The sequence below is a fragment of the Saccopteryx leptura genome, chromosome 3, assembly GCF_036850995.1.
Source record: "Saccopteryx leptura isolate mSacLep1 chromosome 3, mSacLep1_pri_phased_curated, whole genome shotgun sequence".
Lineage (NCBI taxonomy): Eukaryota > Metazoa > Chordata > Mammalia > Chiroptera > Emballonuridae > Saccopteryx > Saccopteryx leptura.
In genome coordinates, this window is record NC_089505.1 from 263205849 (window position 1) to 263225005 (window position 19157).

The 19157-nt window shown below is 45.8% G+C and overlaps 1 protein-coding gene across 4 annotated transcripts in view; it reads right to left on the reverse strand.

Moving 5' to 3' along the window:
• Positions 1 to 19157, reverse strand: part of SPTBN1 (spectrin beta, non-erythrocytic 1) — a 215112-nt gene that overhangs the window by 72398 nt on the left and 123557 nt on the right. For all 4 annotated transcript variants that reach the window (XM_066378264.1, XM_066378265.1, XM_066378266.1 and 1 more), the window contains one exon: positions 3561 to 3712. In XM_066378264.1, the coding sequence (XP_066234361.1) occupies positions 3561 to 3712 (152 nt within the window). The remainder of the gene's footprint in view (positions 1 to 3560; positions 3713 to 19157) is intronic.

A 19157-nucleotide genomic window follows, 5' to 3' on the forward strand; every position in this document is an offset into this window, starting at 1 on the left:
AAGGGCTAGAGGCAGGGCAGAGATAGATGTTTAGAAAAGCCTTGTTCTCTTTCAGCCGGAGGCCAGGGCTCAGTCTGGCAGGAGAAAGGTCGACAACTCACCTTCTCACGAAGGACCATTCTCCACTGCGGAGGCCCACAGAGGGAAGGGAGAAGGCACAGGCAAGCTTGGAACCTGGGTTCTGTTATGACTGTGGGCTCCACACTTCATCACCAACGCCTGGGCCTGACGGCATTATGCCAGAGGCCCTGCTCCCTCCAAATGGCAGTATTGCTGTGGGACAAACTTTCACTCCTCGAGTCCTGCTCTATCTAGTCTGGCCCTGGGGTGACAAAGTGACCCGCACAGGTTCTGTGCTTGCCATTTTTATCTACTCAGTTGAGGCTAAAGTCAAGGATGGGTCTATACTTTTTAGGGAATTTTTTTTTATTTTTTTATTTTATTTTATTTTTTTATTCATTTTACAGAGGAGAGGGAGAGACGGGGGGGGGGGGGGGGGGGGGAGGAGCTGGAAGCATCAACTCCCAATATGTGCCTTGACCAGGCAAGCCCAGGGTTTCGAACCGGCGACCTCAGCATTTCCAGGCCGACGCTTTATCCACTGCGCCACCACAGGTCAGGCACTTTTTAGGGAATTTTAAAGCAAGGCCTTTATGAAGAGTCATAGTGCATAGTCATTTCAGAGTAAGATATTGAAAAGAAATTTGTGTTGTTCGTTTTTTTTTTTTTATCATCAACCCAATCCCATTAAGCAATGGCTTCCTGGCTCAGCCTCAGTTTCCTCATTGCTCCATAAGCCAGTATAACTGAGGCAAAGGAAGGGACACTTCTAGACATGGATCCTGCTCAAGCCAGGACCAGAGACGGGGATCTCTGCCCTCTGATGTTCCCCAGTACATCAGAATCCAGTGTCCTGACAGCCCAAATGCCTACCTGCAACCTGTTCAAATTTTACTGAGTCAAAATGCTGGGGGGGTTAGGATGAAACTGTCTGGATCAGTAAAGTAATGTTTCTTTGAACTTTGCTCAGTAAAAATCAGGTGCATTTCCTCTTCTATAAAGAGGGATGAACTTGCTCCAAGAATCTATTAATAAAGTAAATTTATATACTCTGGGCCCTCAAACATTTACCCACTGCCTACTACCAAGCTGGTGGTTAAGTGCGGAGGCTGAGCTGCCGACTGACACAGCGCTCCAGATGGAGTGCAAATGTTTATGTTACCCAGCGTTCTGGATCATTGGTGCAGAAAGCCCAGTGCTGACTGAATGTTATCTGATGATACTCACTTAGCTGTGGACATTAATTTACCCGGACCTGAAGCTCTAACCACGTCGTTAGTTTTGTAACCTGAATATGCAAGCATCCTTTGGGGCAAACCCTCAGAGGTCCTGGCCGACAGGGGGTCTCTACCTTGAGTCCCTGGCAGCCTCTGCAGCCAACAGCAGAGAGAGGTTTGTGTCCCTTCCAGAAAGCTCCATGAACCAAATCAACCACAGGGCTAAACAGGCTGAAAATCTCCCGTCCAAGTGAACAAGAGCTTTAAGCTCACTCTATCTATGGTATCCTTATTTTTGGAATAAAAAGATTAATCGGACTGCCCAACCTATAATCAGGGTCGGCTGTTAGGAATGGATAATAAAAGAAGTAAAAATACTTGGGGTTTTTACAAAGCAGTATGTCACTGCCAAATACAATTTTTGGCACCAGCTGCTGGAGAGGCTGAAGACGGTGCAAGCTCACGGTCTTCCCCATCCACTCTCCTCGGGTTGATGGGTTATGAAAAAGAAAAAGAATTATTGCCAGCAGCAAATAAAGAGGAGTGGGGAGTATCCGCACATAACTAAGAATTATGCTCTGCTGGTTGCTTTTTTTCTCCTGTGAATATTTTTGTTGCCCTGTTCAGAAAATAAAAAAAGGAGGCAATGGACTTGATCCTATTTATTATGTAGACATTACCAAGGACACAACCTTCTTGGTGTAAAAAAATTATAGACCTTCAGAGGTGAACAATTTACTCCCTACAGGAACAAAAATACAAACTAATTTCTATCTATGTGACCTTTATTATTATTATTTTTTTAGCTACTTTCAAATCATCATCCTAAAAAAAGAAAATCAATAAACAATTGTACTAGGTTAACCATTAACAGAGGAAAAAAGGCTGAGAGGTAGGGGGGAAAGTCTGGTTACAAAAATATATTTAAAGGTGGATATTACAATAAATTCTAGCATAGGCTCTCAAAGACTCACTTCAAAAAATATATCAAAATGCAGTCAATGACTGACATTTGCCCTCTCCACGCAGGCGCCTGGCCCACTCTCACCCCTCAAACCACCTTCAGGCAGCCATCACAGTCTCAGGCAGAAGCCTCCTTTATTCATCTAGTTTGTCTGGTGGCCCACAAATTCCCTAAGAGAACGAGACAACACCACCTGCATGCAGGGGGAACAAAGACCACAGACAAGACTAAAGATGGGGCTTTACCCTCCTTTAGAGGACCCTGTTCCTGAATGAAGGGGCTGGAAGAAAGAAAACTCTTCTTCCAAGCTCAATGAGGCCATTCTGTCTGTGGACTAATAACAGGGCAGGGTACAGCCTTAGGTCCTTGCCTGTGGTCAGAGGTGTGTGGGTCTGTCCGCACACAGAGCCATGTGGCTGTCAAGTTACAGGGTGGAGATCAAGTTAAAAATAAGGCTTTCTGGCAGCCCTGCCAACCGCCAGCATATTTTCCTGGTGATGTCACTACAGATGTGGGCCTCTATCCTTGGGCATCAGCGTTTGGCTCGGTCCCACCCACCACCTATGGAACTGCGTGTGCTCTGGTAGAATACAGAATCCATTTCCAAACCAAATGAGACAAAACCTGTTGGGTCAGTTACAGAGACTGGTTTAAGCTTCTTGGGTTTAAGGTTCAGAAACAAGTCACATCAGAGACAGCCGCAATAGCTCTGGGAAACAAAACGGGGGTAAAATTTTCACTGCAGGCTGAAAACTCCCTTGCCCGAAAAGGCACGGGGAATTCATCAGAAGCTCCGAGTTTCCTAGGTGATGACAAAACACCAGCCTCTCCCTCCACCCCCAAACAGAAAGTGTGCAGGGAAGCGAAAAACATCAGACGACAGAATTCAATTCTTGCCACTTTAATATGGCAGCTCAAATTTTCCAGAGAATCAATAAAACACAAATTTAAAATTATTCCATGATCTCGTGGGCTACAGATTCATCTTGGAGCCAGCGCCCCAGCCTGGCCCTTCAATTACCAGCACCATACCCTGTTTTAATGGGGCAAACCAGCCAAGGTCTCTCTGACCGAAAGTAGTAACCTCACAAATTACTAGAACATAGCCACTTTATTACAGGTTCAAGAACATCAACTAGACTCAGAAATGTTTACACAGGAGCTCTCCCCAATGTATTCATCTCACTTTTCAAGTTTCTCCTTTTCAAAACTATCAACCATTAATTACGTAATTTAGCAGGAGGAAAGTCCACCCTAGATTTTTCAAAAACATTTCCCCACCAATGGTGCAAGACATTTAATACCACTGCAACACTTACCAGCCTCTCTCCAGAGAGGACCTCCAGCAGCTTGATGAGCATCCGTCCATCACGAAGGTCAGTGTACAGGTCTGTGATCCGGCAGGACACCCGGGCAAGGTGGGAATTGACCCACTTGGTGAAGGTCTTCTTCTGCACAGCTTCACGCTCATCTGCAAGAGAGGAGAGCTTGCTTTATTACCAACCACAGAATAGGCAGCAGAGGCTTTGTGCCAGCAGGGTCATAGGACCCCACCCAAGGGAAGAACAGCAAAACACCTGTATGAAACCTCTACTTAGCTCTTCTTAAGTATGATCAACTGTTTGGGAATATAGGAATGTAGGAATGTCCAATCCTCAAACATGTGAGTGCCTCAGCATCACACCAGCAGAGTATCCTGCTCTCATTCATTTCACTTTCTCCCGTTTCTGCTGAACAGGCAACAGGGTACAGAATATGGAAGGATGTGGGGCAGAAAAGCTCAGAAGACATTCAGAAACTGCCTCCTTGTGCAAAGGATTAGGCATCACCGGTAAGATAAATTCACTCAAGACCTTGATCTGCAAAATATTTTTACCTGCTAAGCCACAAGCCCCATGAACAACACAGAAATGATAGGGCAGCACATGGTTGAGTTCAAAGAGATCTGGCCAGGCACTGGGAGAGTAGGGCCTGGACCCAGGGTGCTGAGACACTAGATTTACTGCCCCTTTCTATAAGATTGAATAGAAAACTATCACCTCCAAACTTCAACCTCTTGCTGAAAAGGCAACTAACTGTTAGTTTATGCTCTGAAGTGTGGTAGTTGCGCATCCAAGTCATCCAGGGAAGAGTATTAAGTTCTTCAAGCTCAGCAGTCAAGTTCTGTCCAATCCAAAGCAAAATCTCTAGACACATCTGCCCAGAACTAGCCCTTCATATCCCATACTAATAGGCTTCCAATCTTCTTGTCTCTGCAGGATGTTCTAAACGCAGGCTGCGGAAGACTTTCAATGGCAGCCAGGGAATGACCCACGAACCTGCTCACTTGTACGTCCTGACTGTTGATTCTACAGCGACCCTTCTGTCAGTTACTCACCCCACTTCCAGTTCCATGAGCATGAACTGGCACCGACGGACCCAAAATCTACTCCTTCCAGTGCAAACCCAAACCCACCAAGATGTTTACACATTAATCTACAAAATAAGGAACAGTTTTTCATTATTTCAACACCCTTGGGTGATAACTGAAAGCCACCCTTGCTGACAGGGCACGTAGTGGGTGGCCTGGGAGCACTGGTTTCCCAGGACAGCCAGAGCAGCCCGAGAAGGTGTGCCTGGAAGCATCTGCTAAGGCTCCCACCCACCCCACCGCAGGGAGGGAGGAAGGCAGCGACAACGCGGGATGAGCCTTTCACGTTGCCAACCTGGCAGGTGAGGCAGCCAGGGTCCTCTGCCAAGACAGCTGGCCACCTGCTGCAGCCAGCAGCTCCTCCTGGCCCAGCCTTTCCCTAAAGGAACAGCCCCTCCAGAGGGAAAAGGGGCCTTTCCTTAGGAACAAAGGCCGACCAAAACCAGACAAAGGACAAGCAAGGACAAGACTGAGGGGAACAAGAAAAAGGCAGCGAGGGGCAGGCTGCAGACTGGAGAAGGAGCTGCACCAACAGCACCGTGCTAGGTCACACAGAAAGGGGACATGTATTATTAATCACACAATCATCCTGATGGATGGTAACTGTACGACAGTGACATGGCCAGCTGCCTTTCTTTCTTTCTTTTTTTTCTTTGCCTAAGGTTGGTTGTTTTGGAAGAGCAGGTTCAGATCGGAATACACAGACACATTTTCTCCTAAGTATGATTTAGATGTATTTAGGGAAAACTAATTTTTATTTTTTACAGTATCTTTTATGTGCTACACTGGAGTTGCAAATGTCTTTTATGAAGCCCTTGATGGGTATCCTAAGCTGTTATTAAAGGGTTTGGGGCTCAAAGTCACAACCACACCCAGCCTATCAAGGCAACAAGATCAAAATGAAAACCTGCCTGGATTAAGGTATTTCTAAATAAACAAGCACACTATGTGTTCTGTTCCTCAGCCACTGTCACCCCTGGGGTGAATCTCATGTTACAGAAACACCTCAGGCTTCTTTCAGGTTCTGAATTAACAGGTTCCTTTATGAGGAGATTTTGAGGATTTGCTTCAAAAGACAGTTAAAGCACTCCCACAGAGCCCTGAAGTTATCGCCCTACCTCCACACCCCTTCCCAGTGAGGAGATACAGAGAGGTCCCGGGCGGAGCAGAGCGAACTGACTAGAAATAAAACAGGCTGAGTATCTGGGCAAGGAGGGCTCCCGGGCTGCTGGGGTCTGCAAACTCCAGGAAGAGGGTAAGAAAGAGAAGTTTTTAAAAATTAAACAAAATGAAAGGAATGAAGGCTTGCTTTCTAGTCCTCTCTCCTGCTTTCCACATTTCTACTCTCCTCAATTTCAGAAGCCGGATCCAGGTAGCACAAGCATGCTAGAAAAAATCACGTAGGGTCCAAGTTCCCCCGGCTCACACCACCATACTGGAAAAGGCATGGAGATTCCATCCAGGGACTGGACCAGAACCAACACTCTTATGACACATGAGGGGCAGGAAACGGGCTCAGCTGGAGACAGGAAGCCCAGCCAGCTTAGTGTGTCCTCTTACAATGGATTGCTTGGTGAACAACAAACACTTCTGAAACCAGAAGAGGAAGGGGGAAAAAAGCTACTTGGAGACCCAGTTGAGGATGAGGCTGCGTGTCCTTGGGGACTCCGACCTTTGTTCCACCCTTCCTGGGAAGGCAGATGACATCACCCTTGCAATTCCAACCCAGCCAGGCTGGGGCAGATTAGGGCGGACGCCTGCCAGAGGAGGAGCAGGAGGCCCTTGGCACAGACAAAGGAAGACAGTCCAGAGGCGTGTTTCCAATCTCAAGCTGCTGTCACTGTGCCCGAGCTATGAAGAGCGGGTGAGAGTAGCAGCAGGAAGAGAAACTACTTCTAGTTCTACAAGTATGAGCAAATCTGGTGACTGAAAAGCTCCGTATTGATTTGGTTAAATCAGTGGTTCTCAACTGGGGGTGATCTTGCTCCCCAGGGAACATGTAGCAATGTCTGGAGACATTTTTGACTGTCATGACGGGGGGTGGAGGGCAGGTGTTATTGTTATCTAGTAGGCAGAAGCCACAGACACTGCTAACCACCCCACAGTACACAGAATAACCCCCAAAGAATTATAGCCCCAAATGTCAGTAGTGCTAGATTGGGTTGAGAAACCCTAGTTTAGACGTTCTGGGCTTACACCAACTGGAGTTGGCATTCCCAGTGTATCAGACTGCATTTGGCAAAGGAACATCCCGGAGAGGGACAGCTGAATTGGGGTGTTGTTCATTTGTTATTCTCTTTACCCACTCTACCCACATCAAAGGGCTTTCCATCTTGATGGTTTGCATGTTGGCTGATGGCAGAGAAATTCCCCGCCCGCCCTCGAGCCCAATCACTCCACGAAGGACTTGCTGCTTCCTTGAAAGACAGAGGAGCCTCCACAGAAACAGCAGGGAGAAGCTCGCCGGGGGCTCTGTCTGGGTTGGTGTGACAGCAGACCTTTCAGTCCCCCACACCGTTCCCATTCTCCTTTTACCTTTCCAGGGCCTTGTACTGCTGTTAATTGAGCCACATCATGCCTGCATGTCCTCCCGAGCAGCTGGCATGGCAGCGCCTGACGCTGGAGCAGTTTCCTACTCAGCCCTACCCAAAACGTGGTGGGCGGTGTGGCAACGAACAGGCACCTCGTAGGCCTGCTCCCTATGAGTATCTCTCAGCTGTGTTTGTTCCCCACTCCCAATTATATTCATTTAGAGGGACTCAGCTAGAGGTTGCTCTGGCATGAAATGAGAGGAGGTGAAGTACACATCCGAGCGTCCGACTTGTAACTGCTCATTAACTCAGTTCCTTCTCCTTTCCCCCAGCAAGATGGCACTCATCAGTTCAAACCATGTGAGAAACTTATCAAGGATCATGGAATCATATAATCCCAGGGTAGAACAAGCCTTTAGAAGTCATCTGAATTGCCTTTCTTTCAAAAGAAAAAAAATCCTTCTATACTACTTGGGCCAGCTATTTAAAAAATCCCAAGAGAGGGGAACTATGTATGTGTGGCAGAAAGTTAATAGTTGTATAAAGAGAAAATGACTTGTTCTTTCTCTTTTTATTAAAATAATAATAGCATTCACTGAGCACTTATTATGTCCCAGGTACCAATATATGTGCTTTACAATCCTCATAACTATTCCCTGAGGCAGGAACCAGTAACTCTCTAGGTGGGCTGGCTCCAAAGCCTGGTTCTCAATCACGATGCACTAATGCCTTCAGCACATTAAAAATAAATTAAGCCCTGGCTGGTTGGCTCAGTGGTAGAGCATCGGCCTGGCATGCAGGAGTCCCGGGTTCGACTGCCGGCCAGGGCACATAGGAGAAGCGCCCATCTGCTTCTCCACCCTTCCCCCTCTCCTTCCTCTCTGTCTCTCTCTTCCCCTCCCGCAGCCCAGGCGCCAGTGGAGCAAAAGATGGCCCGGGCGCTGGGGATGGCTCCTTGGCCTCTGCCCCAGGCGCTAGAGTGGCTCTGGTCGCGACAGAGCGACGCCCTCTGGTGGGCGTGCCGGGTGGATCCCGGTCGGGCGCAAGCGGGAGTCTGTCTGACTGCCTCCCCGTTTCCAGCTTCAGAAAAATACAAAATAAATAAATAAATAAATAAATAAATAATTAAAAAAATAAAAAGTTTCAATGGCACAGATATAAAATCACTCACAATCTCACCATCCTAGCCCAAGTCCTGTTTTGTCAAACAAACGGTCTGCCCAGCCCTTGGGTGACTCCAATTGTTGGGATGGTGTCTCTACCAAGAATGAATCTATCTCTGTGGTCTGAGGTGGACGGGGCTCACTTCACCTTTGAAGCTACAGAGAATAGGTCTTGTAAAGCCAGTAGCCAGGGCCGCCATCACAGCAGCCTGGCCTATGCAGGTTCGCATTGGATTCGGACAGTTGGTAAAGAAACAACGGAGCCAAGAACTGATGGGCCATAGTCTTTAATCCTAGCTTGCACCCGGCAGGCAAGTAAAAACACACACTGGGCTCCAAAACCCACTCACATTCAGTGCTCACAAAGCTACTGATTTATCCGAGTTTCCTAGAATCAAAGGTTTCTAGCTCACCAGCCTTATTCTCCTCAGTTCCCCATCTCCTTCCTTCTCCAGCATCAAACTGCACAAACTGGCATCTCACTCAGCACTCCGCCATCTTAGCTGCTTCTCCTGGCCACATGGCCTCTTTCTGCTCTCTGCTCTGCTCCCTCTGCTCTCTCATGCTAGTCATCCCAAGAACCAAGAGCGCAAGCTCCCGCTCCGTCCCCATTTTATATTGTAGCTTCACAACCTCTAATCCAATATACAAAATAGGGAAGTCTCTAATACAAAGTCACTTCTCTGAGGCATGATTGGATTGTACCACCCCACATCAAAAAGGGTGGGAAGGGCTTAATCCCAAAACCAAGCCCCAGGCTACAAGGATTCTCAACACACATTAATATCATCTGGGCGACGGCCTCCATCTTTAACAAAGTGAGCATAATACATTTTATCTGCCCAACAGGTCTCTTCACTCCTCCATGTAAAAGGCTTCAGGTTTAAATACCCAATAACCCCTCTTCGCAATGACTGTCACACAGTGAACTGGGCAGAGGTGATCACATGATGGTCCCTATGGACACTAACAGCTCTCAACAGCCTGGATATGACAGCACACCCACTGCTTTAAGCCAGGACTAGCAGTGCAGAGATGGAACAGTGGGGAACCGAGAGAAGGACGGGCAGGCAGAACCCGCTGCCCTCTGTGGGAGGGGCTTGTTGAGGCAGTCTCTGTGTCAGTGCATGGGTGGGAGTCAGGAAGGGCCCCCAAGCTCCTCTCAAAACAACTTTCCCACAACACAGATTCTACCCAAATGCCTTTGGAACCCTGAGAACCAGAACTGATTCTAAGTGGTTCTAAGATCCAGCCAGCTAATTCTTTAGCTCCACAGGCTCAGAGGTGAATTAAGTCAACTGCTTGGAAAATAAGCATTCCTGAGAAGCAGATGAGAAAACCCAACTTCCAGTAAGTGGAAACATCTATGTTAGCACCTATGTCGGCTTCTGATCCCTGGAAGGAATGAATTATAAGTAAAATTCTATTATGCTGTTCTTTCCTAAAACTGGAATTTTTATAAGATGGCATGCCTGTAATAATACCATCATGCATCTGACATAAAACTTTTAAAAAAGATTTTATTTATTGATTTAGAGAGAGGATATATATAATGACAGGGGGTGGAGCAAGAAGCATCAACTCCTAGTTGTTGCTTTTCATATGTGCCTTGACTGTGGAATGACTTATCAATGCTGGAAAACTATTGTGCTTTGATATTTATTTATTACTCTAACTTAAAAAATAAACACTGTTAGCACGAATGAAGCTATAGGATATAGAGATAGCTTTTATGTGTTAACAGGAGGACACTGTATTGTGGAAATGATTGTATGGCATATTTCTGCAACACCCTCTGCACAGCGTGCTAAATACAACCATATTCGCCACATGCCACAGTTCTGGCTATGAAAAGGGGTGGAAGCCAGGGACGAAGGAAAGTTTGAAAGCATGGAACATTTCTGGATGGAAAATAAGGGAAATACAGAAACATTATTTCTCCAAAGACTGAATTTATACCTGACTTAAGAGAGCAAATCTTTAACTTTTCAAATAGTCTGAACCTTTTGGTATAACCCAGGAATATTTTCTATCAGGATCTTTTTCAGCTGTGCTAAGATAAGATAGCCTATCTTAAGTAAGAATTGACAATCATGTACAATTTTTCTTTGTATAGATGCATGGCTACGTTAGGTCTAGATTTAGGTTCCTAGTAGGAAAGGAGATACAAGAATGGCAGCTAAGAAAGAATCAAAAGGAGATGAGATGATGAAGCATCATCCCATGAACACACCCACGGGTGGCAGGTTAAATGGACAATACTGTACAGGTAGCTAGTAAGTACTAAGCTGCATCTGCAGTTGAGAGTTATTATAAGCTCCAATATTTACGAAGTGCATACTGTATGCAGAACTATGTCTAAGACAAGAAGTCTAGCTGGGGAAACAAAATGGGAAGTTAAAAAATAAAAGATATTACAAAGGAATACAGATCAATTGCCAAAAGAATTATTTCAACAGTTTATTTTGGGGTGTTTGGCAGAAAAAGCTCAGTACAATTGGAATGGTGTCAGGCTCCACCCTCCAACAATTACTGGAGTCCCTGCCTTGTGCCTTTCCCATTCATACCCACCTTAAACATTAGTGCCACACTCATCTGCCCCAAACACTGGTTTTTCTAAGTTACACCACTGTAACCAAAACCTTCAATGGCCTCCAGCCATCACCTACAAGACAGTCCAAATCTCTGAGCCTGGCGGTCAGGGTCCCAAGCAGCCTTTCTTAGGGCACCTGTTTCCCCTGGGATCTTCCCGAAGATACCATCTTCCTGTTCCAACCCAGCGGGTCTTCTTATTCATTCTGTTCTGAGCTCTCACCTTGCACATTCCTTTTCTTTCCCACCTTTGCTGACACCACACTCCTAACTAACCTGGAAGGTAATTCTCTTCTCCCACCCTTCTTTTAAAACGTGGGCCAAGATCAGCTTTTCTAATAGGCCTTTATGTGATGGGATGTGGGCTCTTGTCTTTTTAATATGTGTCCTGTGACCTACCCTCTTCAGTGAGCAGTACCTGCCTCCACGGCACTGACTCTCCGTCTGTTAACAGCCTTAGCAACATGCCTGGTAGAGTGGGTGCACAATAAACCTTTCCTGAAGCAATCAGCAAACTTCCAGTTCCCAGCAAATAAGCTTTCAATAAATCCCGCTGCTGCTGTTGCTCCACTGAAATTGTTGAGGAAATCTCAAGTCACACAGACAGGCCTTAAGTAGTTAATGTTATCAATGTACAACACTAAAAATCTTTCACAACGGAACTGTCTCTTGCAACAGTTCCTCAATGTCCGACAAGTAATAAAATTGCAATTGTGACAAAATCTTGTTTTTCTTTTGCTTTGCCTCTGGGTAATTGCCACCACAGACCTATATAGAGCAGAGTGCAGCCGCCAGACACAGAAGGGTGTAATCATTACAGCATTATTTTAACTTGACCCAAACAGGCCCATAAGTCATAAGACTTAATTTATACTAATTGTAACAATACGTCCATTAAAGCTCAATTCTTGAGTTGTTTTTAAAAAAAAAAAAAAGAATTCTAATTTGAAACAAAAGAGTATGGCAGGGTGGAGCTCTTGTATGAGCCTTAGCTTGGCCTTAACTTGAAAAAATAAATAAATCATTTCCATGAGCAACACCCAAAATACACAGAGCAGGAAACAGGCCACTGGCTGTATTGATAACAGAGAATCAAACTGTTATCTTGAGGCAGCAAAAGGAAGGAAACTAATCTTTTGACTGAAGGCCTCCCTGTGCTGAATTAGTCTGGAGGCCTTTCATTTATGTTTGCTGATTTGTATATAAATAGAACTTGAGTTAAAATGCTTTTCATAACAGCTTAACTCACTTCATGGACAAAACACATGTAAACATCTGTTCTAAATGCATGTGTAACAAACATGTAATCCTCTGCTAATACTTAACAGTCTGATATGCAGACTACAGAACAACAATGAACTCTGTAACCTTGAACCTACGGTTCACACCAGCGAAGCAGGCCCTGCTGCAGCTTACCAAGGTTCTTTCCTCTGAGTGACAGTCCCGATTTTGCCAACATGGAAGCCAAGGCACTGCAGGAGGAACCTCGGCATGGAGGCCCACAATAATGGGTCCTGCCTGCCTGTCAAGGTTGTCACTTCACGGGTGAGCCCCTTAAAACTGTAACCCATAGAAAGCCGAGACTGTGGAGGACGCAGCCGTTACAGAAGGATGAGCTCTGAGAGCAAATGGGCTAACTCTTCTAAGATGACAGCTACGAGAACTGGGGTGAATACACAGTACTGTAAAATGCTAAAGCCACAGGAGTAATGTGCCTTAAAAAAATGAAACAGGACATTATGAAAAAAACATTAAGAAACCATTCACAAAATCTGCCTGAAAATGAGTGGCACACTTCAAAACTGCCTCATATACAGGCAGTCATATCCTGAGCGTGCTAACCTGCCACTCTCCTCTGCAGGAGAGTCCAGCAGGAACAGCCTGAAACCTGAAACCACAGCCTGGGCCAACAGGGATGAAGGATGAAGTGCATCCCACTCCGCTCCTACCCACTGGTGGATACTGTGTTAGGATCTGCACTAACTTGACCTTGTTTTTTACTAACAAGCCATTAGTTCTAACTAGAGGAGGCACAGAAAAGTTTTGATTATCCGCCTGAGGGCATATGGCTAGAAAAGACACAGTCAGGATTAAAACACATATCTGTCTAAACCCTAAAGAATCCCAGCTTGGCCCTGGCCAGTTGGCTCAGTGATAGAGTGTCGGCCTGGCGTGCGGAAGTCCCGGGTTCGATTCCCGGCCAGGGCACACAGGAGAGGCGCCCATCTGCTTCTCCACCGCTCCCCCTCTCCTTCCTCTCTGTCTCTCTCTTCCCCTCCCGCAGCCGAGGCTCCAGTGGAGCAAAAGATGGCCCGGGCGCTGGGGATGGCTCCCTGGCCTCTGCCCCAGGCGCTAGAGTGGCTCTGGTTGCGACAGAGCGACGCCCCCTGGTGGGCATGCTAGGTGGATCCCGGTGGGGCGCATGCAGGAGTCTGTCTTACTGCCTCCCCATTTCCAGCTTCAGAAAATACAAAAAAAAAAAAAAAGAATCCCAGCTCCCACTCACCCATGTCACCATCCCATATGCCTAAGGAAAACAAGATACTACATTTCCAAAACAACAGAAAAAAAACCCACAGTCCAGGCTAGTGGCTAGAGCATTGTCCTGGAGTGCCGAGGCCTGGTTGCCCGCTAGATCCTGGAGTCCTGTTTCAAGCCCCAGCCAAGGCACACAAGAAAAGCAATCAACGGCACAATTTAGTGAAACAATGAGTTGATGCTCCCCCCCCCCAAAACAAAAACAAAAACAAAAACTCATAGTCACCTATCCCAGATCAGTACCGTCTTAACTGAAAAGATCAATTTAAAATAGCCAACAGCATTCTTCAACCTTTAACCTGTTTTGGTACAGCCTGGGAGCTCGAACAGTTTTTCCCTTTCGTTGGGCGGGGGAAAGAGGCATTGGAGGAGGATGTGGAGATATGACATATACCCTAAGTAGTCTGCAAAGCCTAATATAGACACTATCTGGCTCTTTACAGAAAAAGTTTATCAATTCTTGGTTTAAAATATTTTTATAATGTCATTGGTCCCATATTCCATTTGTTAGCTTCCATTTTCAAATAAAAATCAGCTTAGCAAATATACAGAGTGCTTACTATGAACAAGGCATCATACTAGGGGCCATTTTATTTATTTATTTTTGTATTTTTCTGAAGTTGGAAATGGGGAGGCAGTCAGACAGACTCCCGCATGCGCCTGACCGGCATCCACCTGGCATGCCCACCAGGGGGCGATGCTCTGCCCATCTGGGGCGTCGCTCTGTTGCAACCAGAGCCATTCTAGTGCCTGAGGCAGAGGCCATGGAGCCATCCTGTAAGGCCAGTATCCAGGACTGCCATCACAGCAGCCTGGCCCATGCAGGTTCGCATTGGATTCGGACAGTCGGTAAAGAAACAACGGAGCCAAAAACTGATGGGCCAACATCTTTAATCCTAGCTTGCACCCGGTGGGCAAGTAAAAACACACACTGGGCTCCAAAACCCACTCACATTCAGTGCTCACAAAGCTACTGACTTATCCGAGTTTCTTAGAATCAAAGGTTTCTAGCTCACCAGACTTATTCACCTCTGTTCCCCATCTCCTTCCTTCTCTCTGCATAAACTGCACAAACTGGCTTCTCACTCAACACTCTGCCATCTTGGCTGCTTCTCCTGGCCTCCTCCACGTGGCCTTTCTCTGCTCTCTGATCTCTCCTCTGCTAATCTCAGGAACCAAGAGAGCAAGCTCCCGCTCTGCCCCTATTTTATAGTGTATAAATCCAAACCTTTAATCCAATATACAAAATAGGGAAGTCTCTAAAACAAAGTCACTTATCTGGGGCATGAAGGGATTGTACCACCCCACATTAAAAAGGGTGGGAAAGGCTTAATCCCAAAACCAAGCCCCAGGCTACAAGAATTCTGCCTGCCCACAGCCCACAGAGACAAACATTAATATCACCTGGGCAACAGCCTCCACGTGGGAAGCGCCATCTTTAACAAAGTGAGCATAATACATTTTATCTGCCCAACACATCCCCAGCGCCCAGGCCAACTTTGCTCCAGTGGAGCCTTGGCTGTGGGAGGGGAAGAGAGAGACAGAGAGGAAGGAGAGGGGGAGGAGTGGAGAAGCAGATGGGCACTTCTCCTGTGTGCCCTGACCGGGAATCAAATCGGGACTCCTGCACGCCAGGCCGACGCTCTACCACTGAGCCAACTGGCCAGGGCCTAGGGGCCATTTTAAACTTCATTGTTAAACCTGCAGTAGCCACATATAAATATATATAGGTATATTTACTTATATTATTGTCAGGTCAGCCAGGCAGTGAACTCAGGGCCCTCTCCCCTCCCCAAGTGAGGGGCATTTACCTGGTTACCTGACACACAGGATTAACAAGTGTGCTGTCAGGAGACACAAAGCATGGCTGGAACTCAAGGCCACACCTTCAAGTTCAAAGGATGAGGAAGAGCCTTGAGGCCAGACTTTCAAATTCCCCACTGAGTCTTCTCACAAGCTTCGGGTCCTCAGTTCTTACTCTGATGGACACTGTGTCATCATCTCTTCCCCCAATCCTCCCTGGAAGAAGACTGAAAAATATTAAGTCCAAGGCGGACTGGGGGTAGCTTGTAATATTCTTAAAATGTGGAAAAAGCTTGGGACTAAACCGATTATCACATCCTTAATTATTAAACTTAGATGGCAGAATGCTAACAAGAACAAACTAACGAGGAGAACACCGGGAAATAACCATAATGGTTACACTAGAGATAAGACTTTATGAAGGTAGGTTAATGGGGATATATCACAAGAGGAGCGGGGAGGTTGTGTCTGTATATAACTTTCTCTAAGCAACAGGCAGTAAATGTGTTCTAAGCCAGCCTATCACGTAGCACACAAATTCACTGGTAAAGATAAAATTCTGTAATTCATTTTCAAGGGCTAAGGGTGGGCTTTTGTTATAGGAGCCTTGGGGTGAAGTGGAGGTGGTGAACAATACTTAAATTTACTTTATTCGTGCAATGCACAGAAAAGGTAACTGTCCTGTTCTGTGTACCATATACAGCTAGTCTAAGCTAGCATATTAAAAATCAAATAGTGTGCTTATGATTTTTCTATTTTCCCCAGTTTTCCATAATTCTTAGGGTCAACAGTGCAGGGAAGAAAACAGAATTCTCTTTCACACACCAGAGTCACATTATTGTCAGACACCCAAGATACAAGAGGATACTCCTCAATGTTTTCAGAAAGGCTGATGCAGCCAACAAGACAACCGCCAACCCAGCAACCCGATACAGTTTCTGACAGCTCTCCTGTGAAATGAGGATGTCCAAAGTAACTGTGGTAATTTATGGAGTCCAAAAAGCTAAGATCCAAGGGGCTCTTTTTTTTTTTTCCTTAACTAGAGACACACCGGCAAGAAGGAGGTGCTCAGAGACCTAAAAGTCACCATTAAACTGTCTGCTTTTCGTGGACAGCACAGCCATATACTAAAATCATTTCCTGAGTGAGTATGGAAACGCCCATGTAAGATAATATAAGGTATCATGGAAATCCTCAACATAGGATTACCCATGTAAATTTAATCTGCAAAGGCCTAGCTTTGGGGACAAAGGAAGCCACAGTGATGTTGACTTATCACTTGGAACTACAGAAATGTTGGTCAAATAAGTTTGTAAATATAATATATATGTTTACTCGCTTATAGTTTGCATTACAGGTTGTAAGTAGGCAGGGTCGTTATAGCCTAAGGCTTAGTTTTAAGACTAAGCTTTTCCCTACACCCTTGACTGATTGCATGATGTGGGGTGGTGCACTCTCATAAGGAATCCCATTATGCCTCAGATAAGTGACTTTGTATCAGAGACTTTCTTGTTTGTATATTGGATTAAAGGTTTTGATTTCTATACTATAAAATGGGGCAGACCGGGAGCTTGCTCTCTCTCCATTCCTGAGATTATTAGCATTAGAGAGGAGAGCAGAGAAAGGCCATGTGGAGGAGAGGGGAAGCAGCCAAGATGGCAGAGTGCTGAAGAAGCCAGTTTGTGCAGAGGAGGAGAAGATGGGGAACAGAGGTGAATAAGGCTGGTGAGGTACAAACCTTTGATTCTAGGAAAACAAGGATGAGTCAGGAGCTTTGGGAGCCCTGAATGGAAAGGGAAGTGTTTTCCCACTGTGTGTATTTCTTGCCTGTCGAGTGCAAGCTAGGATTAAAGCTAATGGCCCACCAGTTCTTGGCTCCATTGTTTCATTACCATCTGTCTGAATCAAATGCGAACCTGCACGGGCCAGGCAGCTGTGATGGTGGCTGTGGCTGCTGGCTTTATAAGAATTATGAAAAGGTTCCACTTATTAAGAAAAATTGTAATTAAAAACAAATGAAACGAAAGTATTTAAAAACTCGCTTCTGTCCTAAAGAACATTACCAGTTACTCACCTAAACCCCTTCTGGTCAGTAACCACAACCCACTGTAAAAACTATCAGGATTGAAGTGGCAGATTAATATATTAAATCGGGCTGTCTCAACTTAAATGGCAAAACTTCAAAATCATACATAGTTGTAAATGCAAGTAAGCCCAAGTCTTCATGTGTGTTTTGGGGGAAGGTATCCAAACTACATTTGGATTTCAGAAATAAAGGCTCTGACAAGATTCAAAAACAAAATGTGGGCCCTGGCCGGTTGGCTCAGCGGTAGAGCGTCGGCCTAGCGTGCGGAGGACCCGGGTTCGATTCCCGGCCAGGGCACATAGGAGAAGCGCCCATTTGCTTCTCCACCCCTCCGCCGCGCTTTCCTCTCTGTCTCTCTCTTCCCCTCCCGCAGCCAAGGCTCCATTGGAGCAAAGATGGCCCGGGCGCTGGGCCTGGCTCTGTGGCCTCTGCCTCAGGCGCTAGAGTGACTCTGGTCCCAATATGGCGACGCCCAGGATGGGCAGAGCATCGCCCCCTGGGGGGCAGAGCACCGCCCCTGGTGGGCGTGCCGGGTGGATCCCGGTCGGGCGCATGCGGGAGTCTGTCTGACTGTCTCTCCCTGTTTCTAGCTTCAGAAAAATGAAAAAAGAAAAAAAAACAAAAAAACAAAATGTGTAAAAGCTATAAAGATAAGCACTATCTTCTAAATGATATCCCAGTACATTAAACTAAAATTTCATCCTTCTTTTCTTCTTTTTCATTTTTTAAAGTGAGAGGAGGGGAGATAGTGAGACAGATTCCCACATGTGCCCTGGCCGGGATCCATCTGGCAACCCATCTGGAGCCAATACTCAAATCAACTGAGCTATCCTCAGTGCCTGGGCTGAAGTTCGAACCAATTCTAGCCACTGGCTGCAAGAGAGGGAGAGAAGGGGAAGAAGGAAGTGAAGAGAAGCAGATGGTGGCTTCTCTTGTGCGCCCTGACTGGGGGTCGAATCTGTGATGTCTATATACCAGGCCGATGCTCTATTAACAGAGCAAACCAGCCAGGACCAAATTTCACTTTTCACTGAGTAAGTAATTTACTGAACGAAAAGCTCTGACTCAATCCTCAATTATACATGTAACTTAGCCAACAATATCACTGCCTAAAAATTTATGCTGTGTAGAACAGCAAATGTACACACTAGTACCCAGCATTCAGCCATACAGGACTATGACCATCCCCCTCCCCGATCTTGGATCGATCAGTTAATGATCAACAATTTCTTGAGTAAGTTTGAAGGCACTGGCACTGAGAAGGGCACCTAAAAGCATTAAGAGTTCTCTTCTTAAAAAGTTTGTGAGCAATTTTCAATTCCTTGAAAATTCGTGGCATTAGATAAATGATACCCATAATCAGCTACCATTTAGTTATTTTTAAGATATCTTAAAATAAAAAAGTGAAAGTTATTGTCGCTCAGAAAGTCAAACATTGAAAAACAATTCTGCTAACTTCCTCTGTGGCTGTCCTCGACCTCACCCAAACAATAAACAGTTATACCAGATTTCTTTCATTGCCAAACAGTACAAAGTTTTGGTGGGCGGACCTTATCAGTACACAATGCACATTACCTTGCTTTAATAAAGGAGGAGAGAGAGTTAGAGGAGGAAATGGCCTCAGATTCAACCCCCATGATGGCCCAGCTGACAGGTGGGGTGGCACTATAGTCCCTCACTCTAATCAAAAGTGGGTAGGACAGTTAACAGTTTATCCTAGTTTGTTGTTGTTGTTGTTTTTTTAATCAAAGCCTGTTTCTCATTAATAGGAACACTAATCAAAACTTGAAGCA